The following is a 25,476-nucleotide window of genomic DNA, read 5'->3' as shown; positions in this document are numbered from 1 at the left end:
TTCTGGTGCCCCTGACTGCAGTATGTCTTGTTAGGACTGCTTATGAGAGGCAGTTGAGAAGAAAACAGTCCCTTGTCTTGACCACTCCATTGACTCAACCTTCACCAAGAAATGAACCCAATATTAGATGCAGACAGTAGGAACATGGGAAAGCCAGCTGACTATGAGGAATAGGAGGATGGAAGACAAGACGCCACTGAATCCCTTATCTTGATCAGAGCAGGAAACAAAAAGTAAAACTGGGCCTAATCCAAAAGCTGGAAGTCTGTGCTCAGGGAAGTTCTGGGAAAAGAAAAGGAATGGTGTTACAAGTCAGAACTTAAGTGCATTAGCATACATTTGTTGAGTATATTGATAACACCGCATTTGCCTACATTATGTCTGGATCTAGATCCTTCATGTGTGCTGACAAATTTGATTATACTGAAAAATACAAAAACTGGACATGCACACCAAGTATGGTACAGATGTACTATCCCATTCTGCCTTCCCTTTTTAATTTCTATTGTTGCCATAAATTAAAGGGAAAAAAATTAAAACTTCAGGTCAGATCTCCAAGGTAGTCTGATTTTTAGCCTGACCATATTTGAGGGTTTTTTTTTTTTTTTTTGGTGAGCTATATTTCATTTCCCTCTTTTATTCTTTACCTTATAAGGTCAAGCATAAAATCCATCTATCGTTTTGGTTGAGAAGGGCTATAAGAGAATTCCCTCAGGAGAGCATTAACAGTACCCTTGGAATAGCTCAACAGTGTCATTCAAGTCATGTACAGTGCTTACTCCCACATAAAGGAGAAAGATCCAGATCCTCAATGGGAGTTAGGTGCTTAAATACCTTTGAGGATCTGGGCCTAAGTCACCAAATTCAGATCCCAACTTGCATTTCCTGCATAACAGTGCACCAAGTTATCATAAATCCACTGTGATGGTCAAAATTGTAGTTAAATTGAAAAGTCTTCAACTACTATTTTAAAGTCTACAAAAAATTGTATTGGGTTTTAAAAGATAAAAACCCTCATAATAATGAAGTAATTTTAATACTGTTAATAAGATTCTGAAGTTATGAAATAGTCATTACAATTCTTTAGGAGTAACAATTTCTATTCACGAGTAAGTGTGCCATGTCCAAACACTGACTCCAATAGCTTAAGAGTTAGGCAATCAGCAATTCATAAATCCCCCTTCAATAGATGTTATTTATTTTTACAAATAAACAAATCTGTTTTGTACTAGGAAGTCAAGTGGCAGATGGTCTTTGTAGAAACAAACAGGGACAGGCTCCATTCGTGTGAATAAATTTCTATTACCCAAAATTTGTAAATTTTAATCTTAAAAGATTGCTAAACAGTAATACCATCTTTCCCTAAGATAGAGATAACTGACAAGGAACATTTGTTTGGGGGGAGAGCCAAATGTTGTGTTTTGTCTGCCTCTCTTCCTTGTACTATAGCTGTTGTGTCATGAAAAACCTGGATGCTTGATAACACTCTGCATAATAGCACATGTGAAAAAATACACCAAAACTCCAGGATCACTGCCTAGAGCAATCCATCACCAAACAATACTAATAAGCCATCAAATGTCATTTTTCCTATTGCTGATGAATAATGAAATGCAGTTTGCTTTTAATTCAGTGAAAATACATTGTTTATCCATTAATAACTTTTCTTGTCACTCTATTCTATTCATGTTTTATACCACCCTCATCATTGTAGTATCTGAATGCCTTCCAGAAATGCATTCAGGGATGTGAGTAATAGCTGTAACTTTATTAATGCACATTTAAGGATGAGAATGTGTTCTACCTACAAAAATCTAAACTTACTACAGTGTGGTAGTTGATAATTTAAACACTAAAAAGGCAAGGAATTCTCATTTAAGATTTCCACACCTAGGACAAGTTCTATAATACCAGGAGCACACTGTAAAGCTCTTCAATTTCATACCCTCCCTAGATTCCGATACTATGCTAGGGCTTGCATTATCCCTCTTACAGAAAGGGCATAACCAGGCTTCCCAGAGGTTGCCAGCTCTTCTCAAAAGAGACCTGCAAATATTATACTATTGTATTCCAGGTTTCTGCTGTAACATTTGTTAGCTGATGCCACTTGGAAACAGCTTCTAGATGTGTAACATTCATAAATGCTTAACACAGACATCCCCAATTCATATAGGAGATAACTCTTTGGGTGAAATTCTAGCCCTACTGAAGTTAGTGGAAGTGTTATTTACTTCAAAAGGATCATAATTTCACCATTACTTCTGATATGCTTTAAATATTCATACTGCTGTTCAAACATTAATTAAGCAATTGAAAATTTAATGACAGTTTCTCAAACTCAGTAAAACCTCTCCTGTGCCCTTGTTCTCATGAAGAATACCATGACAGAACAAGCAGTTTCTTGAAGTGAGAAAAGTATTGATTTTCCACAACCCTTTAACTCAAAAAATAGTTTGTTCAATTATCCCCAATTATGCCCCTTTAAAACTTATAGTATTGCCATATATAAGTATTTGGTGACTCCATACTCATGCAATAATTATAACTGCAATCCAGCACAATTTGTTTTATATAATCCATTTGAATGGCATTTTTGTGATAACATACACTTCATCTATAGTTTGTACATAATTCAAAATACAAAAATATGTATATAAACAAAATAAAGTGGAGAAAATAGTTTATTGATACAAATAAAATGGCTCAGCCTGACGACTTAAGTTTTTGGTGCTACATAGGAAACCTAGATTTTTCTGTTCATTTCTCCCTTTCCATTGTTACTGCATAGAACCTGCCTGATGTTAATCTATAGCAGTTATAACATTTGAAAACATTTCCTATTTTCTTGTCTCAAAATAGTATTTTATAACCCTTCTTATTTACAAAAGGTGTGTATTGTATTATGGTTAAACAATATTGCCAACTCTTGTGACTGCATCACAGGGTCTCACAATATTTGTTGCTTTTTCAAAACCCCAACTGGTGTGACTGAACAGCTCAGCTTTCATTTTGAAAAAAGGCAAGTCTGTAGCTTTTGTGGTTATGGCAACAAGATTGAAAACGCTTCCAACCCCATATGGCAAATAAAAAGAACCCCAAAGATGTTATTTTTAAGAACGCTCATGACTTTAGAGCCAATTTTGTGATATTTGAACATTTAGGGTTGACAATACTGCACCCTGACCTCATGCAATACTCGAAATACTCTAACGGCTAGCAGATCCCTCTCCCCCACGTTTTGGGATGAGGGGCTCCCTTAATACCAATTGGGGCACCAAACCTTGGCCCTGGGTGCTATGAACCAGCCCTGGATGCTTTTTAATGGCCCACCAAACATTTCATTTAAAAGGACCCCTAAACCTCACAATGGCGCCAATTCTCCTTGCCCCTGCCCCCGCCCCTGCACTCAGGCAAACCCGCTTTTATTTATGCACTGCCCCACGGCACCCCCGCAGCCAAGGCTGGGGAGCCCTTTCGTCGTCAGCGGGTCGCTTTTGGACGACAGGAGCCAGCGGGCCTGGCCAGGGAGAGGCAGCGCGCTGTGTGCGGGCGGCAGGGGCTGTTGCAGGCAAGCTGCAGTGACTCCTCCTAGAGGCGGTATGTGGAGAAGAAGGAGCCCCCCCCTCCGTCCCCCTCCAGAGCTGCCGCCGCCATTGAAACATACAATACAAGAGAAAGCCAGCGGCAGGCGAGCGCAGCCCAGAGGAGTCAGCGGCAGCAGGAGCCTCCCGAGGCTGGGACGGCGGCGACCCCCGGGCAGGTGAGGAGAGAGGCCCGGCGGGTGCGGAGCACTTGGGGGGGGGGGCATGGCGTGGAAAGCGAACGATCGGCCGCTCCGTCTGCCCAGGCTCGCCACCCGCGGCTGAGCCAAGCCGCTAGCCCGGGGTGAAGGACTCCTCCGAGGGACAGGGGCGGGCCGGCGCTAGGCGCAGGCTGGCCCGAGGGAAAGGCCTGGCCGGCGGCACGGACGGCCGAGGCCGGTCCCAGCGGTGGGAGGTCTGGGCGCAGGGTGGTGACCGGCCCCCGGAGATGCGGAGCCGGTGCTCTGTGGGCTGCGCTGTGCGGCGCCAGGAGCGATTCCCAGCGGCGCGGCCCGGAGGGGGTGTGCGCTCTCTCCCTCCCTGTGTGACTCTCCCCGGGGGAGTGGGGCGAGGCGAGGGCACTCCCCCTCCGCTTCCCTTTCCGGGACGCCCTCGGTCGGAGCCCGGTTAATGGCAGCCTCCATCTAGCTAAGCCTACAGCCCCCCTGAAGCCGCTCTTTGGGGGCGGGGCTGGCAGCTGACCGGCACCGGAGACTCGCTCTTTGGGGGTTTGCGCGGGAAGATTCCTTTCCTCCGGCGGGCGCGCGCCCTTAGCAGCCTCCTCTTCTCAGGGGCGCGCCCCAGCGGGTCGCTTGTATAGCCCCGAACCGTTCGGAACGCGCCTCCTGCCCAGGGCCCCCTTATGCCCTAGTCGGCGCGCGACTTTCACCACCCACGTCAGAGAAGATGCCCTTCGCATGTCCGAGTCTCCAGCCCTTCGGCCAATCACTTCACGCCCCCCTAGTTCTCCGGCGGTGCGCGCCGCAGCTTTAATCTCTGGCTCGGCCAATGAGCGGGCGCAGCACGTGCTGGGGGGCGGGTCTCTTGTGTAGCTAGGACCGCAGGCAGCCGAGTCGTGCAGGAGGTATCTATTGGGTGTCTGGGAAGTGGGCGGGCGCGCGCAGGAGGTACCGGGGAAGGGGCCTTGGCAGTTTGCATTTGAAAAAAAAAAAGGCGGGTTCAGGTTTGACAAAAGGCTGCTGTTGGACTAGGAGCCCGGCCCCTTAAAGAGACAAGCGTCGGGGAGGCTACCGCGGGGAAAACAAAACAATCGCAGCCCGACACTGCTGCGGGGAGACGGCAGAGCCTGTTCTCGTTCGCTGGGCCAGAGCGCCGCCCGCTCCGCACCTCTGGGGCCCCGCCTGCGCTGAGCTCGGACCCTGCGCGGGCTGAGCGCCCAGGGAGCCGCCCGCCCTGGGCTGCCCTTTCCACCAGGACAGCATGTGGGGCGCCCGCGTGCGCTGAAAATGACCTTCCCCCTTAGTACAGACTCAGGCCATGTCTACATCTAAAATTTTGCAGCGCTGGTTGTTACAGCTGTATTAGTACAGCTGTATAGGGCCAGCGCTGCAGAGTGGCCACACTTACAGCAACCAGCGCTGCAAGTGGTGTTAGATGTGGCCACACTGCAGCGCTGTTGGGCGGCTTCAAGGGGGGTTCCGGGACCGAGAGAGCAAACCGGGAAAGGAAACCAGCTTCGCCGCGGTTTGCTCTCTCGGTCCCGGAGCCAGCCAGCAAACCGCAGGGAAGGAGACCTGCTTGCTTGGGGTTCCGGGACCGAGAGAGCAAACCGGGAACGCCGCGGTTTGCTCTCTCGGTCCCGGAGCCAGCCAGCAAACCGCGGGGAAGGAGACCTGCTTGCTCGGGGTTCCGGGACCGAGAGAGCAAACCGGGAACGCCGCGGTTTGCTCTCTCGGTCCCGGAGCCAGCCAGCAAACCGCGGGGAAGGAGACCTGCTTGCTCGGGGTTCCGGGACCGAGAGAGCAAACCGCGGCGAAGCTGGTTTCCTTTCCCGGTTTGCTCTCTCGGTCCCGGAACCCCAAGCAAGCAGGTCTCCTTCCCCGCGGTTTGCTGGCTGGCTCCGGGACCGAGAGAGCAAACCGCGGCGTTCCCGGTTTGCTCTCTCGGTCCCGGAACCCCGAGCAAGCAGGTCTCCTTCCCCGCGGTTTGCTGGCTGGCTCCGGGACCGAGAGAGCAAACCGCGGCGTTCCCGGTTTGCTCTCTCGGTCCCGGAACCCCGAGCAAGCAGGTCTCCTTCCCCGCGGTTTGCTGGCTGGCTCCGGGACCGAGAGAGCAAACCGGGAAAGGAAACCAGCTTGATTACCAGAGGCTTCCTCCTTCCACGGAGGTCAAGAAAAGCGCTGGTGAGTGTCTACATTGCATTACCAGCGCTGGATCACCAGCGCTGGATCCTCTACACCCGAGACAAAACGGGAGTACGGCCAGCGCTGCAAACAGGGAGTTGCAGCGCTGGTGATGCCCTGCAGATGTGGACACTCTCAAAGTTGCAGCGCTGTAACTCCCTCACCAGCGCTGCAACTTTCTGATGTAGACAAGCCCTCAGTTTCCCTTTGTGGCAGAGCTGCAACGGCTGCTCTCTCTTGTCGAATGTCTAGATTAGCGTGTGTCCGGTGCCATCAGACACGCTGGTGCTGCAAACTGCTGCCAGCTTCCTACAAACTCACCTGGGGAAAGGGAGGCCACATTGCTGGATGCTGATTATCAGCCTTCTGGTCAACCACATTCATTGACTCCTGTAGCTCTTCCTCAACTCCCACATTTCACTTCATCTCCATCATTGGGGTCAGAAATTTGCCTGCCACCAACTTCAAAACATCTCAAACATTCACAGTTATCTCAGTTACTCTTGTGCTGAAGCTCTTAATAACTCCATATTTTCTTACGATTACTCTCATTTTTGGCCAGTGGCATTCCTTTAGGGCCTGTTTAAAGGAATACTGTCAACTTTAAATCCAGAGACAAGGTGGGTGAGGTAATATCTTTTATTGGACTAACTTCTGTCCAATAAATACGCACAACGCGCCCCCGCCAGACATAAGTTTCACTGCCAAAAGTGCTGGTGTTGACTGTTCTATGTTGGCAAGAGAGGCTCTCCTGCTGACATAGCTAACACCACTTATTGGGGGTGATTTAATTATGCTGGTAGGAGAGCTCTCTCCATTGCAAGGTCTGGAGTGTAGACAGCCAGAGAGACAAGCTTTTGATCATACACGGGCCTATGAAAGGTACTGCACATAACTGCACATATTTCAAGGGACCATTCAGGGTGAAGTATCCCATTCAAGGTGATTCACTCTGAATAGTCCCTTGAAATCTGTAGTAACTACTTAAATTAAACAATCTGTTCAGATCTTGTATTTAGCTGTGACACTGAGTATGTTTCCGAAACCTGAAGAAGAGCTCTGTGTATGCTTAGAACAGGGGTTGGTAACCTTTCAGAAGTGGTGTGCCGAGTCTTCATTTATACACTCTAATTTAAGGCTTTGCGTGCCAGTAATACATTTTAATGTTTTTTAGAAGGTCTCGCTATAAGTCTGGGGTTCTGGCCACCGGCTCCTGCCAGTCAGGGTCTCAGCCCACTGCCAGCCTGGGGTTCCTTCACCCAGGCCAGCAGCGGGCACTGAGTGGGACTGGCGGTGGGATCCCAGCTGGCAAGGGGCCAGCAGCGGGAACCCCAGAGCGGTGGCAGGCTGAACCACTCAGTCGCTGCTCTGGGGTTTTGGCTGCTGGGCCCTTGCCAGCTGGAGTCCCTGCCACAGCCCCACTCACCTTGCTTCTGGTTAGAGTTCCAGGGCAGGCCCCCTGCCAGACAGGGTTCAGGCCTTTGGCCCTACCAGCCACTAGTTCCACTCACCTCAGCAGCCAATCTTGGGTCCCAGCCACTGACCTCCTGCCAGCTGGTTAACAACTGATCACTCAGAAGCCTGTGTGCAGCTTAAAGTATCCAAATACGTGCCAGACATTGGAAAACTCAGCAAGGAAAAGCAAAGGCAAGGATCACACTAAACCGATAAGAGCTGCATTTTAATTTAATTTTAAATAAAGCGTCTGAAACATTTTGAAAACCTTGTTTACTTTGCATATAACAGTAGTTTGGTTATATAATATATAGACTTATAGAGCGACCTTCTAAAAAACGTTAAAATGTATTACTAGCATGTGAAGCCTTAAATTAGAATATAAAAATGAAGACTCGGCACACCACTTCTGAAAGGTTGCCAACCCCTGTGTTAAAGTATCTCAGCCCTGACCTGAACTCATAAAAAAAAAATTCTTTAGAATAAGAAGGAAAGAGTATTGTAATACAAAGGTTCCTTGACAGTTGGGAAACAGCAGTTGGGGAGAAGTGCAAGGAACAGTTGCACAGAAGTGTGTGACAGTTGTGGGAGTATTAGGAAAAATAAGGATCAAGTAAAGGGAAAGAATGGAAAATTAGAAACTGAGGGAAGAAGGAGTCAGGAAAATGATTTACTGTAATTGCCTAATGAGAGAACATATGTAATGTAATTATTTCTCTCATTACTTCGTAGTCGAGTACTTTTTCATATCCACAGCTCTACCAATGCGCTATGATCTTTTAACACAGATGCTGAATGCAACCACATTTCTGATAGGCCAAATACTGCTCCTATTGCGGTTTTGTCATTGACTTAGAAAGAATCAGGATTTTGTCCTTCAAAAACAATGGAAGAGAGATTAATTTAGTGTGAGTTTGAGCTGGATAGATACTTGATAGCCATTTGAATGACAGTTATCACCAGAACTAAAAAGGATGTGTTAGTGAGATTATTCAATGTTATAAAATAAAGTGCTGAGTTTAAGATTGGCTTGTGACAAATAAGTTTGACAGTTTTATTTTGTTTTTTATTGCAGTATGCTATCTCATGTCCTCTTTTGATCAACATAATTTGTAAAGTAGCTTATGTAATACTCCTTCCATCTTGATGAAGAACTTGTTTTCATCATTATTTTGTAAAAAGCAAAAGTTTACTAACAGTCACTGGGCCTGAAAACACAGAACAGTTACCAAGGGGAAATTCTGTTAAAATGGTGTGAAATAAAATTACAAACCTTTGTGCAGCACTGCTAAAGTTCAAGATTGAGGTGCATTGGTACAGTTGTGTGGCATTGTATGGATGTTTCCCAAAGCCTGGCATAGTGTTTATCGCAGTATTGCATCCATTACCATGATATCCCTAATGCAATTCATCCTTTGCTGCCAGAGTGTTAAATTCAGCCACCGAATTGAAAAGGGGGCAGGAGGGGAAAAAGCAGCTAATGACATAATAAAATAGCATTGTTGGGGGGAGGCGGTATTTTTCTTTTGGTAGCCCCACTATTGACATTTTAGAGCAAATATTTATCCAGTAATTAGATTTGAGATCAAATGGCAATTTTATTAGTTCCCATACTACAGCACTTGATTCAAAATTGGTAATTATTTAGGAATTCATAATGAGGTCATATGTATCTTCAATTCTTAGAATGTCTGTCTACAAGGTTATTAGTTTATTCTCCCTTAGTTTTTGTTACTATACCTGTTAATAAACACATTCAGAAAGGAAAATCAGCAGCATGGTGGATAAGGACAAATGGGGGGTATTTTAGACCACTGTTGACTGTTCAGTGTTTTTCTTTCTTAAATGTGGCAGAAGTGTAGCTAGAATTCAATTTAGATTGAAAGTGTCCTTGATTTCCTGATGGCTGTTAAAGATGAGCAATTTTTTTGAATATCTAGACTAGTATTGGACAGGCGGGCCTTTTCATATAGTCACTTGCTTGGAATAAACAGAAGAACTAGACCTGGATTGCAGTGTTCTCAAATGGATTTTGAATGTGTCTTTGTGATGCAGTGATATCAAAGGCTGTTAAGAGCCTGATCACAGTAGCACACTATATTATGTTGTTATTCCTGGTTATAGTTTTGTCCTTCACTCCCAGTCTGTCAGGGATTGCAAGAGCTGTTGAGGCAAGAAGCTTAGCTCCTGCAATGAGTGAATAACACATGTCACAAAGCAGTGCCCTCTCCTCAGTTCAGGAGGTCTGGGGTTTCACATGGAGCTCTCCTCAGCAAGTTTGGTCATGACAATGTAGGACCTTGAAATTACACACGTAAAATTGGAAAAGATCAGGTTGTCTGTGGCAACTCCACTTTTAGGGTATAAAAACTGAAAGCAGGCTGAAAAATGTGGGTGTCAAAAAATAAAAAGATTTGAACGGAGTGGGAAGAGAGTTCTGTGTTGTGTCTTCATCATGCTCTGGAAGTCAGAAAGGCCCATATCTACAACCATAGAATAGATTTCCCACAATGCCTCACTTCATGTCACCACAATCCTTTTCAACTTAACCTTTTCCTTTTTTCTTGTTCCACTGCTGTGAATGCATATAAGAGAAATTCTGTACATATGTCTTCATCAGCAGAAGCATCAGGTGCTGCAGCCAAATTCTGCATACACTTCAGTAGAATGACACAGGACTTACTGTGGTGTAACTGAGGTCAGAATTAGGCATTAAGGTGGACAGCTATCTTTACAAAATTAAAATGTAGAAATTACTTGACTAATAGCTGAAGCTGTATCTGTAGCTAAAAGCCTTTTATACTGTTTAAGTAAAATGGCTGATTCCAGAGTCGTCATGACATTTACCAGGGAAACTTGTTTATTGTTTCCACAAAACAGGAAGATGCAAGGAGATAGCTAGATTTTATTTTCTTTGCTCCTTAAGCCTAGCCTAGATTGGCTCTTCCCATGGAAAACTTCTGCAGAAGGAAGCCAGAGGGGCAGAAAAACTGGTAATCATTCCCTTTAGGGCAAGAGATGAGGGACCTCCTCCCAGCTCCGTGGAGGTTGGCTCCTGTGGCTGCTCAGTAGCAGCTGTAAAGGCGACCCAGAGGAGGGTGTTAATATACCTCTGACCCATATAATTTGCCTCCCAGAGTTCCAGCTGAAAAAGCAGGAGCAGAACAAGGAGGGATAGTGTTGTGGAGTACAGCCTGTTCCCTGTTTCTCCCTATCTCACCTCAGTTCTGCCTCCTGAACTTAATGGACCTCCATTCACATAAGACACAGCAAGAAGAGTGTAAAGAGGTGGCTCTCATTCTCTGCCACATGGAAAGGAGGAACACTAAATATAGCCATGGCAGAATTTGAGGGGGGTTTTTAATATAATTTCAGTGGATAAAAATCGATGCTTATTTATAACTTATTTTTATCAATTTAAATGTTCACAAGTGCAGGAAATTATGGGAGGAGGGGTCAGACAATAATTATGAAGTGACAGTAGACGTTGAGATTTAAAAGGTTATAGCTTTATAACTGTTAAAAGACAAATTGTCAATATCACATGTCAAAATATACAAGGTAAATATCCTTAAATGAAACTATGTTCTCAGAAGCATATTTTTTTACTTTGTCTATCTGTAAATTATGGATAGAAATATTTTTCATTGGTTTGTGTGTGTAGGTTGAAATCAACCAATAAAAATCTAATGTTTCCAAATTTAACTATGTACACATTCACAAGGGATGATCCAGCTCCCTGTAGTTATTATAGGCAGAACAGACAGTGAACTACTGTGAACAGTGAACAGACAGTGTACTGCAGGTAGTTCAGCTTGCCTTCCACCCTAACACCCTGCTTTTAATTGCTTATAACTGCCAAACTTAATCATTGGGGCTGCAATTTTCTATACTGGTGTCTACCTCAGGGCATGGCTACACTTGCAGATGTAGAGCACTTTGAGTTAGAATCATAGAATACTAGGGTTGGAAGGGACCTCAAGAGGTCATCTAGTCCATCCCCCTGCCCAGAGCAGGACCAATCCCCAGACAGATTTATGTCCCAGATCCCTAAATGGCCCCCTCAAGGATTGAACTGACAACCCTGGTTTTAGCAGGCCAATGCTCAAACCACTCCAAAAGCTAGGGGGAAGGAGGACCAGCCAAACTGGGTAAGTGGGCCCAGTGAGGGTATCCTGAACACCCTGCAAAGAAACAGTGTGCTGAGCTTGTTATAAGAACCACAACTATGTGAGAGGGTGATACTGACCATTGTTACTTTTAAGTACTTGTATGTGGACACAAGCCACATTTAGCCATGTCAGTAATCGGTTACACAATCAGCTAGAAGATGTAGTGTGGACAGGGCTTTAGAGAGGATTCCTCTAGGTCAGTGTTTCCCAAACAAGTTAAACCAGCCTTCGTAGAGCACAGCAGGGAAAGCGCTGCAATCTATCCACACTGACAGCTGCAAGCGCACTGGCGTGGCCACATTAGCAGCTCTTGCAACAGCCACAGAGAGCAGTACATTGTGGTAGCTATCTCAGCATGCAAGTGGCTGCAACGTGCTTTTCAAATGAGGGGGGTGGAGTATGTTGTGTGTATGGGGGGGAGAGAGTGGGTTTTGGGGGGGCTGAGAGCATGTCAGCATGCTGTCTTGTAAGTTCAGACAGCAACAGACCCCCTCCCCCGCCACTCTCTCTCACACACAGCATTCCACAGTAATGGTTGCTTTGTCTTGGAGCAGATAAGCATGCCAGTTGTCAGAAACGGAACTTTCAAAGGGCACATCGGCATGCCTGGAGTGATTCCAAAAGAATGACAAGAGTGGCCAGTTGATTTAAGGGGATTATGGGACATTTCCGGGGGCTGATCAGAGCACAGTAATGCAACACCTCATTCACACCACACCTGGGCGTTTCAGCCAATGCGCACCAAATGTTAATCTTCTCGCCGAGGTGGAGTACCAGGAGTGCACTAGCCCTGGAGTCAAAGCGCTCTACGTGTCTTGCCAGTGTGGAAGAGTGATGTGCTAGGGCGCCCGGGGCTGCTTTAATATGCTCTAACTTGCAAGTGTAGCCAAGCCCTTAGGCTAGGTTTTTAACAAAAATGGTTCAGCCATTTTAGAGAATGACGTTAGAGGAGAAATATGTTGCTTTGCCTATGTTAAAAAAATTCTTACAGCCTTTTAACTGAGAAACTCTAGTTCCTCCTTGCTTTGAGATATGTCAGGAGGATTGCTACGGTGCCAGGAGACCTTTGAAAATCCACCCAACTTTGACTGAATCCTGCCTCATTTAGTGCACAAGGTAGATGGAGTTCAAGGAATGAATCAGGGTTGAGTAGTGAATTAGGCTGTTGACTATAGGACTCCGATCACACTTGTTGTCATAGTGGAAAGGTGTGCGGTGACTGAGGCATGGAATTGCAAGAAGAGGAAGGATGGTTTCATGGTTAAGATAGTTGAATGCCACTTTTGAGAACTGGATTTTATCTGCATCTGCCAGAGTTCCAATGGAATGCTGAGCAGGTCACTAAAATCAAAATTTTCCACAGGTGGCCACTTGTGTGTTCCTCCCTATCTGAGTGCCCAACTTGATGGAGACATTGGGGACCTCATTTGCAAAAATGTTGAGCTCTCACAACTGCAAATGAAGTTAATGGGAGCTACGCTTTGAACATCTGAAGTACTGTAAAAATACCAACTATTCTGAAAAATCAGATTTTAAACATCTAAATTTGGGCAGCAAAATTAGTGGACGTATTTGACAACATAGGCCTTAATCTCTCAGTTCCCCATCTATTAAATGGGAATAACACCACCCCATCTGATATGTGTGTTATAAAGAAATTCATTAAGGTTTGTGAATCACTCAGATACAATGATGAGTGCCATAAAAAAGCCCATACACAGGTTTTGAATGGTATACAGTAATTAAAGCATGTAGCCACACGCAAAATGGTGAGGATAAAAAGAAATATTAATAGCTACCCATTCAGTAAGCATTGCCTTTTTTGTGTACTAATGAGACGGGCCCTAAAGGAAAAAATAAATAAAAGTCTGTGGCCATGTAATGCAAGACTGTATAAGAATGCATCCACATTCTGAATTAAGTTTGCATGGGCAACCTCACTTCTGGCATTCCCTAATTTTTGAGTGTTTTACTTTGCAACTGTAACATTCTTTTAATGTAGTTTATTTATGTAGTTTTATTTACCGTGACAAACAGAAACTTCATTAAATAATGATGAGTGTTACATGCCTGTCTCCCACCATGGTATGCTGAAAATATCTCCCTCACTTTGTAAATTGATTTTAAGACATTTAGCAAGAATTAAATCCTTCCACTGGCAGTTGCATCATCACCTGCTATACACAACAAAGAGATGTTTACATATACATTGAATAGCAGCAATTTTTTTCTATTATAATCAGTTAATGTGCATTCAATTTTCTTGTATTCCCCAAACTGCTCTTTCTGATCTATTTCTGTCTTAATATACAGTTTGCGAAAGAACAGAGATTATAGTGTTTTCAGTGCTCGGATTGTATGCTGTTTCATAAGTGATGCTTCTGCTTTAATATCTGTATTTATTGTGGCCAGATCAATGTCTCTGTGAGAAAGCACAAGCAAGTCTATATTGATACTGTTCTGTAGAAGTTTCTGCTATACTCACCGTCAATCCATCTCTTTTCCCTTGCAGCTTTTGTGTAGGTGCAAATAAATAAAAACTTTCTGTCAGCAAATTGAAAGGAATATAGCAGCAAGATGTCTGCCCGAAGTGGGAAAAAGAAAATGTCCAAAATGTCACGCTCAAGCAGGGCAGGTGTTATTTTCCCTGTGGGGAGGATGATGCGCTACTTGAGGAAAGGAACATACAAGTACCGGATAGGTGTTGGAGCGCCAGTCTACATGGCAGCTGTCATAGAATACCTAGCAGGTAAATTAAGAGCCTCATTTTAGAAGTGCTGATCATGTACAGAGCCAAGTAAAGTCCATGGGCTATGCACAGTGGCTGGGGGGTGGGGGAACGAGCTCTAAAAGAGTATAGAATATACCAAAATGCATTTAATGGGTTGAGGTGGATTCCTTCACATATTGGAGCAGCAGGGGCAGCATGCTTGATCTCTATGTGGAAGGATTGTATTACTGTTCTGTAATGATCTCTTTGCCTGATCTAAAAGTGTGATGGGCCATAAAGGGTGTTGCACTGAGTACTTTTTTCACAAAAGAGAGACCAATGCGATGATGTAGGACTTTGAGAGAGTTGACAGAAGTATAACAGAAGAGAAAAAAGGAGAATTCACGTTACTGTAATAGCATGTTCTAGTTAAATTAAACTACATTCTCTTTAACTGAATCTACCCATACAAAAAAAAAGCCCACAAACAAAACCCAAACAAAAAAACCAAAACTTGTTAAAGTGGCTGTGATATGTGGTTGTGGTTCAACTTTGTTATGAAACAGTTTCTGCTTGCTTACATGTCCAGAAAACAAACAAAAACCCAACCACCACCAGCACCCCCTGCCCCCCCACCTACCTTTAATGATGTTAGAGAATGTGTTTTAACTTTAGTAAATACCTAAGCTTTATGTAGTGCCATGAAATTGAACATAAGGTACCAAGGATGGGGTTGGGGGAGGTGACACAGGTTGCTGTTGCTGCACTAGGTTTTCACCTATGAAGACATTCAAGTTCATATTCTTATTAAGATCTAGAAGAATTTAGCCTCAGTTTCATCATAATGTAAATTTGTCCACATCACAAAATAGCACCTTAGCATGTCATTGTACCTGTTGGGGGGAGGGTTCAGGTTGGAATTACAGAGATGTCACAGTTGAAGACTGAGGTGTATTAGGAGGACTGTGAGAAGTCTGAGACCTGGACTAGTTGAGTGTGCTGCAATTCACAATTACAGTTTATTGCAAGAGCTGCATGGGGGAAACTTGCATGGAGCCTGCCTGCCCAGGTAACAGCATATGTGTCTAGCAATTGCTATCTAGTCCTTTTTACACATATTTGATGCACCTCTGTTATAACTCCTCTCCTTGTCAAAAAAATCATAAGGAATCAGTTTCCTTTTCAAATGCATAATACAGAAGGATTATTCTGAGACACTGAAAAAATAAGCAAGTCTGGTTTTCAGGCTTTAATTATGGATAACAGGAGGGAGCAAAATGCTGGTTACGCTTTCATATTCGCCATAAAGCAATTCTGGAATCAGAATTCACCTTTATCTAACACTGGTTTTGAAGTTAAAAGGAAAAATATCGTTTATATGGTACAAATACAGTTAAATTTAAATAAAGCATTTCTGTTCACCTATGGCTCATCCAACTGCAAGAAATAATAAATCCAGAAAAATAAGTTAAAATTGAAATGCCACAGGTAAAAGATCCAACCTCCAGAGAAACACTCAAATTCTGAAATGGTGGTTGTGCCTTCCTCTCTTTCATTTTCCAATATATTATCAATTAAGTTGTTTGTTCCAAAATCTCAAGTGTGCATACGTAAATAAATCTCGAGTGTGCATACTTACACAGTCTTATTTTATATATTAAGGGAACATTGTTTCCCTGACCATTGTAGGTGCCGAAATCCATCTTAGAAGGATATGGTGAAGTTATGCTATAAAAGGGCAGGGGGATGATTTGGGAAGACCTTGCAGAGCGTCCTTAGCCCTCTGTGGCATGGAGCATGGCTCTAAGGCAGTGTTTCCCAAACTTGGGACGCTGTTTGTGTAGGGGCCGGTTTGTTTACTTGCCGTGTCTGCAGTCCGGCTGATCGCGGCTCCCAGTGGCCGCAGTTCACTGCTCCAGGCCAATGGGAGCTGCTGGAAGTGGCGTCCAGTACATCCCTCGGTCGCCGCCGCTTCCAGAAGCTCCCATTGGCCTGGAGCGGCAAACTGCGGCCAGTGGGAGCTGCGATCAGCTGGATCTGTAGATGCGGCAGGTAAACAAACTGACCCGGCCCGCCAGGGGCTTTCCCTACACAAGCGGCATCCCAAGTTTGGGAAACACTGCTCTAAGGGGATACTTGCATGGCTGAGAGGGGGATTGGGAAGAATGAGACCAAGAGGATCCATTGTTACATGGATCCTCCAATCTCTCCTCCCTGCCTAGCTGCTGTCTTGGGACTTCCGTCCAAATTTGGCCAAGTTGTAAGTCTTTGAAAAACCTGCAGTTTGCATATACTCAGTAGAAAGGTCTTTGATTTTTAACAGTTAAAATCCTTGTAATGTGCTTCAGCCTCACAGTTCCTACTGTGACAGACCCAAACCAGTGGGGTACAGGAGTCTGGTAGAGGGCAAATATACTGGTCACTGGGTGAGTAGTTTTCTGTTCCCTGAGTGACCAGAGAAGGGGTTGCACTAGAGTAAGCAGGAACTTGCTAGAACCAATTAAGGCAGATGGACTGAGTAGAACACCTGCAGCCAATCAAGGCAGACTAATCAGGGCACTTGGATTTAAAAAGGAGCTCACCTCAGTCGGTGGAGGGAGGACAGAGAAAAGGAAAGGAAAGGAAAGGAAAGGGTAGGGTAGGGTAGGGTAGGGTAGGGTAGGGTGTGTGAGGAGCTGAGAGAGAGAGTGAGAGGGTGTGCTGCTGGAGGACTAAGGTGTACCAGCGTTATCAGACACCAGGAGGAAGGTCCTGTGGTGAGGATAAAGAAGGTGTTTGGAGGAGGCCATGGGGAAGCAGCCCAGGGAGTTGTAGCTGTCATGCAGCTGTTACAGGAGGTACTATAGACAGCTGCAATCCACAGGGCCCTGGGCTGGAACCCGGAGTAGAGGGCGGGCCTGGGTTCCCCCTAAACCTCCCAACTCCTGATCAGACACAGGAGGAGTTGACCGACTCTGTGGGGAAGATCACTGAGATGAGCAAATCTGTCAATAAGCGGAGGACCCACCAAGGTAGAGGAGGAACTTTGTCCTACTACATGTGACTGGACTTTGCATTCACCATGCCCCCACTAGCCCTGAGCCTGCTGCTGCCCAGGGCTACAGGGGCTCAGAAGGACTTTCCCTGTAATTACTGCTCCTGACCAGGGTGAAGCTGGGTACTGGCACTGAGAACAAGGAGCCTGTCTCTCCTGTGCTCACAATAATCCCTCTGCTGGTACCCAGGCTGTGTGGAGGAGGAAGTCATCTGAGCTGAATACAGAAGGGAGAAAAGTTGGACTGAAGGAAGGAGGGGAAAGAAGTACAGCAGAACGCTGTTTATCTGATCCAGTTGGTACCAGAACCAGATCAGATATAATCAAAAATTCAGATAATCCAGAGTATGGGAAAGTGCGAGGCTGCAGCACCGTCTAGCAGCCACAGGAGAGATTGCCCACTTCTGGACCTGTGTGTGCTGGTTGTTCAGTTAATAAGGAGAACCAGATAATGGAAGGTCAGATAAACGGGTTCTACTGTATAGGACAAGCAGTCTGGTGAGATTGGGACTAGAGGGGTGGGGAGAGATTGGGACTGGTTAGGATAGGACACTAGGAGCCAGGGGAGTGAAGGCAGACTGGGAATAGCTGGGCAAAAGATTGGGATTGGAAGTTGGGGGAAGGGAGGTTTGGATTGCTTGAGCTAGGAGATGAACTGGAAGTCATGGGGGGCAGTTTGGGACTAGGAGCCATTTGGCTAGGGAGGAAGAAGCATTGAGATCGGACAGAAGAAACTGAAACTGGCTGGACAGGGAGACTGGGGCTAGGAACTAGTCAGGAAGAATGGGCAAGTGGTGGGGAGAGACAGATCTGACAAGGAGATGGAGTGTTGGGGGGGAAATAAAACTGGCTGGGCAGAGCAACTGGGACAAGGAGCCAGGGGGAGATTGGGATTGGATGAGGAGCCCCGTGAGAGAGACTGGCAGCCAGTGTTTAAAAGAACATTATTAAAGTTGCAAAATCAAGCAGTCAGAAGTTAGGAAACATCAAAATGAAGGTTGCCTGTGCAAACTAAATGTTCCACAGGTCCCCTGCCTCCTTCAGTGCACAAATGAACCTGCACTGCGATGAATGTATATGTACAAGGGAGCCAGATTAAGGTCGCACAGGCAGTCTTAATTCTAGCGTCTAATTCTTTAGTGCTTGATTTTGCAACTTTAATAATGTTCTTTTAACATAAGTAGTGCTTAATAGTTTATATATTAAACAGCTGCTAATAGTCTTTTACATAACTCATTACTAATAATTTCGAACAACTTTTACAGCTTTAACATTCATATTTTGCTGCTTAGGGTTTATTTTGTACACAAAGAAGTAGTAAAAACTGGAGGACAGGTTTGCAGGATTGAGGGCCTCTTTTCCTCCTGTGGAGTTAAACCGCCTGTCAGGGGTGCTGGAATAATTTTTTTAGGGGGGTGCTGAGAGCCATTCAATGAAATAGTAAATCCGTATATGATGGAAACCACTTCAAGCCAGGAGGTGTGGCAACACCCCTAGTTCCAGCACCTGTGCTTTCTGCTATTGTCCCTGGATGATAAGCCAAGTAGTTTTCTATAGATTTCCAGTGAGTTTTCCTTGGCGATTTTTGTATTTGTACCTCTTCCAGTTATTTTTTTTTTAAATGAGAAAAAAGTACAATGTCACCAATGAAGGACTCATGCAATTGTGATGTGAACCCCAGTTAACAAAAGAAAAAAAAGCAAGGGAAGAGTGGGACATGAGACATTCTTAAAATAAATCAATGCTCCAATATTATTTTTATGCTTGGTTAATGCAAAAAGATACCCAAGCAAACAACCCCCTCCCCTCCCCATTAATATACTAGTAGATGTACCCACCCAAGGAACAGGTTCTTCCTGTTTTTCACTATATACAAGGTTAAATTTGAGAAGTTAATGAGTCCCACTGATTTAGTTGAACATTGTTTTAAAAAAATTCTTGCAAATAAAGAAAAATCACATCTGCCTGTGTGTTACATCTAGATAAATCACAAAAAGGGTAACTGAGGTTGCAGGTCACAGCTGAAACCTTATTGCTAATCTAGAGAAACTACTTTTCACATGAAGTATGGCATGACCATCAGTCCCTGGAGTTTCTGGAAGGGATTCACAACCAACAGTTCATGCAGTCAGAATCTGGATAGCAAGTTACCTACTTGCACCCAAACCAAAACTCTTCCTTATGTAAAATGAATCTTCACACAGCTTTGTCAGTGCCCCTCAATCTAGACCTGTAGCAATTCCTTTCTGTTCTGTTCTACTGGCCTTCACCATAATTCTGTCAATGCACCTCACTCCTTGCCAGCAGCATTTTTACTTGTCTAGTCCTAAGAATCCTCACTATCAAGACTCTCTACTCGATTTTTGTTTTTTTCCATTGGATGCTCACACTACTTTATTGTTGTAGGGTTACTTGTGAATTTTGGGCTGCTGACATATTTTGAAAGAGCATTGTAACTTGACATTTGAAGAAAGCAATATAGAATTACATGAACCAGTTTTAAGCACCCTAGCTTTTTAAAGTATCTGTTTGGAGAAGTAGGAAAGGATCGCAAAATATGTTTTGTAATTTTGCATAAATATTGACTATTGTTTTGTTTCTATGTTTTTCAGTAAGGAGTGGTAGATTTGTAATAAAAAGATTTTTAGCCTGATTTTCCTTTACACTAAAGCCACTTTACACTGCTTTGGCAATATAAAGTGGCATTAGTATAAATGAAAGTCAGGCTGTTCTTATCTTGAGAACGTTTGCCACCATAGTAGGATAATTTCTAAGTAGATCAAACCTGGGATTTCAGTTATTTGCTATTGTCCCTTTAAAGCCAAAAAGCCCCCCACATCTGGAAATGATACCTTACAGAAGTTGGTCAGAAAGATGCTGTGATACTGCACATCAGATTCTGGAGTGGGGAACAAGATGCTTCATTATTCCCTGAAGAAAGCCTGCAATCCAATTTTGTTAGATTTGTTGCTTTTCTGTTGCTGATTTTTGCCCCCAATGTGTTTGCAGCTGAAATACTAGAGCTAGCGGGGAATGCAGCAAGAGACAACAAAAAGGGAAGAATTGCCCCCAGACACATCCTCCTGGCAGTTGCCAATGATGAGGAACTGAACCAGGTATGCTATTAGTTTTTGGTAGTCTGTACATTGTAGCTCAAGTACAGCTGCCATACTTAAAGTTTAGAAACAGTCCAATGCAGTATTCAGATGAGTCCAAGATGGTTCCCACAACAGAAAATGAAACAAGAATCTGCTCACCAACATAACAAAAACGACTTTTATGCCGTGGACTCTTATTTATGCAAGAAATGGAAAAGGACACTGTAGGTAATCCCTTGTTCTTTATGTTTTAAATGGCCATCTGCATGTTCTGTCAAGTGATTTGCCAGTAATATATGAATGCATAGTAGACTTTGTGGGAGAGATTTTATTATGTGTACTTCAGGACCCCATTCCTTCAGTGCTCCCATAAATAATGCCAGAATCTATCATTGTCACTTAGAGTTTCAGCAGTACTCTATCTCTAGTTAATTAATCTGATCCATAGCTGAGTTATATTTTATACTAGGCATGGCAGATGGAGAATTCCTTAATTACTTTTATGTCTGTAATTCTGTATCCCTAGCCAGCATCCTTTCATTTCAGGCTGTTTACCTTTGCTATTAAATAATTATTGTGAAGTGCATTACTTTTGTATGAGCGTTACAGTACAAATGCAACAAATAGAATAAAATGAGCGTTTTAAATATTGTATACTCGACTTGTGTATAGTGCAGTGTAGTCTATGAGGACAGTTCTAGTCAAGAATGAGGGATTTTAATCAGATAAGTCATGCTTCTTTACACTGCCTCTCCCTGCAGTTGCTAAAAGGAGTGACCATTGCAAGTGGAGGGGTCCTGCCCAGAATTCAACCAGAACTTCTTGCCAAAAAACGAGGTGCCAAAAGCAAATCTGAAACTATCCTTTCCCCATCTCCTGAAAAGAGAGGGAGGAAATCCTTGGTAAGCAAGAAGAGTGGAAAGAAAGCAAAGGCTACCAAAGCCCGGGCGCCCAAAAAGGTAAGCAAAAACTAGGTTTGGTGTTTTTGAGAGGTGGGAGAGACTGGTTGAATGAAGAATGATACAGGGAAATAGGAGAAATTAGATGGATGCCTTCCCATTGCTTATTAGTTGATTGATATCTTGTTTGTGACAACTGGAAGTGGGAGGTAGGGGTTGATAATGAGTGAGAAGTACATGGTCCAGGATTTTCTCTCAAAATAGTAGAAAGTAGTGGAGAAATGAGCCATCAGATTATTTCTGTAACGAGCTTCCAGAATCGTGGCAGTCAATGCTTAGAGGATACTTTTCAGGTATCTTCACATTACCTTCTACGATACCTTTACAAAAACCCATACTGTCACTAGGATCCTGCAACAGCTTTGTGGGAAGGATGCTGTAGCATATAAAACACACTTCCTCATCACCCACCCTTATTTTTTCCACCCTCCTTCCCAAGAAGTCCAACACCAAAGCAGCAGACCATCACCACCTTTTGGCTAAGAACTGTAAAGTTTTCAGCCACACTACTATGACAGAATTTCTGGTTAAGATTTTCAGTGGTCAGAGAACTTGTCCTGACATGGGATATATACTTGGTGCTGAAAAGGATTCATTATAGCAGCCTTTCATAATTCTCTCAGAGTAATGTCTCCGCATATTCACATCAGTCTCCATCTTCTCCTCTTACCTTTTGGTCTCTTGCTGGAAACATGATTTCAGTGCTTTTAAAAATATATATTTTTAATTGCAATTACATCTATGAGAAGAGTGAATGAGTTGGAGGTTTTGACTGCTAAACTTTCCTTCACTCTTTAGGCCATGGGACAAAGCTGTCTTGTATCCCCACCCAAAGTTTTTACCAAAAGTAGTAAACGTACTCACCATGAGTGTACGCCTTGTGTTAGAGTGCAGTGCTGCCAGAGATCCTCATCTCTAGCACTCCTTGCAGACCACTAATCTTTGCACACTGGTCACCTCTAGGTCTTCTTTGGCTTGGTCCTTTAGTCAGGTTACTTAGAAGTTTAAAACCCATTCCAGGGTAGCAAAAAGGTGCAACAAAGGCCAAGTAAATCTCTGATAACTTTTCTGCCCCTCTCAGGGTCCACTGAAGTGCTCTTACTGGACCTACCTCAGAGCCTCCCCAACAGGACCCTAACCTGCTTCTGCGGAGTTTTCTCTGTTGCTTCTTGTCTAGCAAGTTTTTCCCTCCACTGAGTTCTCTCTCTGGGGACTCTAGTTGCTTCCCTTAAGGATCTCCCTGCTACTTGCAGGCCCTAGTTTAAGGCTCTCCACCACAGGAGCCTACGCTGCTCCCTGTATGTCCTGCAGGAGAGTCCTGCCTTCTCTGCAGTCTCTCCCCTATTGAGCTTCCTTAGTCTGCTTATAAGGTCTAAGTATCTAATGGATCATCACCTACCTCTGTCCCTGTCTAGCAGGAGACCATCAGTCAATCACCCCTCAGGCGGAGCACATATAGACTCATAGACTCATAGACTCTAGGACTGGAAGGGACCTCGAGAGGTCATCGAGTCCAGTCCCCTGCCCTCATGGCAGGACCAAATACTGCCTAGACCATCCCTGATAGACATTTATCTAACCTACTCTTAAATATCTCCAGCGATGGAGATTCCACAACTTCCCTAGGCAATCTATTCCAGTGTTTAACTACCCTGACAGTTAGGAACTTTTTCCTAATGTCCAACCTAAATCTCCCTTGCTGCAGTTTAAGCCCATTGCTTCTTGTTCTATCATTGGAGGCTAAGGTGAACAAATTTTCTCCCTCCTCCTGATGACACCCTTTTAGATACCTGAAAACTGCTATCATGTCCCCTCTCAGTCTTCTCTTTTCCAAACTAAACAAACCCAATTCCTTCAGCCTTCCTTCATAGGTCATGTTCTCAAGACCTTTAATCATTCTCGTTGCTCTTCTCTGGACCCTCTCCAATTTCTCCACATCTTTCTTGAAATGCGGTGCCCAGAACTGGACACAATACTCCAGTTGAGGCCTAACCAGCGCAGAGTAAAGCGGAAGAATGACTTCTCGTGTCTTGTTTACAACACACCTGTTAATGCATCCCAGAATCATGTTTGCTTTTTTTGCAACAGTATCACACTGTTGACTCATATTAAGCTTGTGGTCCACTATGACCCCTAGATCTCTTTCTGCCATACTCCTGTCTCTTCCCATTCTGTATGTGTGAAACTGATTGTTCCTTCCTAAGTGGAGCACTTTGCATTTATCTTTATTGAACTTCATCCTGTTTACCTCAGACCATTTCTCCAACTTGTCCAGATCATTTTGAATTTTGACCCTGTCCTCCAAAGCAGTTGCAATCCCTCCCAGTTTGGTATCGTCCGCAAACTTAATAAGCGTACTTTCTATGCCAACATCTAAATCGTTGATGAAGATATTGAACAGAACCGGTCCCAAAACAGACCCCTGCGGAACCCCACTTGTTATACCTTTCCAGCAGGATTGGGAGCCATTAACAACTACTCTCTGAGTACGGTTATCCAGCCATTTATGCACCCACCTTATAGTAGCCCCATCTAAATTGTACTTTCCTAGCTTATCTATAAGAATATCATGCGAGACTGTATCAAATGCCTTACTAAAGTCTAGGTATATCACATCCACCGCTTCTCCCTTATCCACAAGGCTCGTTATCCTATCAAAGAACGCTATCAGATTAGTTTGACACGATTTGTTCTTTACAAATCCATACTGGCTATTCCCTATCACCTTACCACTTTCCAAGTGTTTGCAGATGATTTCTTTGATTACCTGCTCCATTATCTTCCCTGGCACAGAAGTTAAACTAACTGGTCTGTAGTTTCCTGGGTTGTTTTTATTTCCCTTTTTATAGATGGGCACTATATTTGCCCCCTTCCAGTCTTCTGGAATCTCCCCCGTCTCCCATGATTTCCCAAAGATAATAGCTAGAGGCTCAGATACCTCTTCCATTAACTCCTTGAGTATTCTAGGATGCATTTCATAAGGCCCTGGTGACTTGCAGGCATCTAACTTTTCTAAGTGATTTTTTACTTGCTCTTTCCTTATTTTCTCTTCTAAACCTACCCTCTTCCCGTAAGCATTCACTATACTAGACATTCCTTCAGACTTCTCAGTGAAGACCGAAACAAAGAAGTCATTAAGCATCTCTGCCATTTCCAAGTCTCCCGTTACTGTTTCCCCCTCCTCATTGAGCAGTGGGCCTACCCTGTCCTTAGTCTTCCTCTTGCTTCTAATGTATTGATAAAAAGTCTTCTTGTTTCCCTTTATTCCCATAGCTAGTTTGAGTTCATTTTGTGCCTTTGCTTTTCTAATCTTGCCTCTGCATTCCTGTGTTATTTTCCTATATTCATCCTTCGTGATCTGACCTAGTTTCCATTTTTTATATGACGCCTTTTTATTTTGTAGGTCACGCGAGATCTCAAGGGTAAGCCAAGGTGGTCTTTTGCCACATCTTCTATCTTTCCTAACCATCGGAATAACTTGCTTTTGGGCCCTTAATAGCGTCCCTTTGAAAAACTGCCAACTTTCCTCAGTTGTTTTTCCCCTCAGTCTTAATTCCCATGGGACCTTGCCTATCAGCTCTCTGAGCTTACCAAAATCCGCCTTCCTGAAATCCATTGTCTCTATTCTGCTGTACTCCCTTCTACCTTTCCTTAGAATTGCAAATTCTATGATTTCATGATCACTTTCACCCAAGCTTCCTTCTACTTTATAAAAACTATATCTAATTGTTTTTTTTTCCCCCATTGCTAGAAGTTGAAGGGGGTTCTGAGTTCCACCTAACTCAAAACATTACTCTTGTAGTCTCATTTGGTTTTTCTTTCCAGAACCTAATGAGACTACATACTCTGCATACTAAGGGGTCTATGAGATTTTGTTTAGATAGGACTAAGTCATTTAGGTCATCCCCTAGACTTTTTGAAGCCTTGGGGGATAAATGTAAAAATAATGCCATTTCCGTACATCATCCATTGAAATGGATGAGATTATGCACTTACGTTTTAGCTAGAGTACCTGAGCACTTTAGGGCTCCCTCTACAAAGGCTATAGTGGTATCAGTTCATCCTTCTATAATGTTTTCATCATATAAAACTACTAGAGCTGCT

At 44.0% G+C, this 25,476-nt stretch overlaps 1 protein-coding gene and 1 long non-coding RNA gene across 2 annotated transcripts in view; one reads left to right on the top strand and one right to left on the bottom strand.

Annotated features, from left to right (window-relative positions):
- Positions 1-4,521, bottom strand: part of LOC115655609 — a 33,486-nt gene extending 28,965 nt beyond the window's left edge. Inside the window, exon 1 of the long non-coding RNA XR_004001432.1 lies at positions 4,284-4,521. This is a non-coding gene — a long non-coding RNA (uncharacterized LOC115655609). The remainder of the gene's footprint in view (positions 1-4,283) is intronic.
- The window catches only part of LOC115655607 (core histone macro-H2A.2), a 50,039-nt gene continuing 27,156 nt past the window's right edge, over positions 2,594-25,476 (top strand). Inside the window, exons 1-4 of the mRNA XM_030571230.1 lie at positions 2,594-3,760; positions 14,084-14,320; positions 20,325-20,431; positions 21,175-21,372. Coding sequence (XP_030427090.1) covers positions 14,149-14,320; positions 20,325-20,431; positions 21,175-21,372 — 477 coding nt within the window. The 5' untranslated portion in view covers positions 2,594-3,760; positions 14,084-14,148. The remainder of the gene's footprint in view (positions 3,761-14,083; positions 14,321-20,324; positions 20,432-21,174; positions 21,373-25,476) is intronic.

This window comes from Gopherus evgoodei, chromosome 7 (assembly GCF_007399415.2).
Source record: "Gopherus evgoodei ecotype Sinaloan lineage chromosome 7, rGopEvg1_v1.p, whole genome shotgun sequence".
Taxonomy (NCBI): Eukaryota; Metazoa; Chordata; order Testudines; family Testudinidae; genus Gopherus; species Gopherus evgoodei.
The sequence above is the reverse complement of the archived record's forward strand: the minus strand, read 5'-3'. Positions and strand labels throughout refer to the sequence as shown.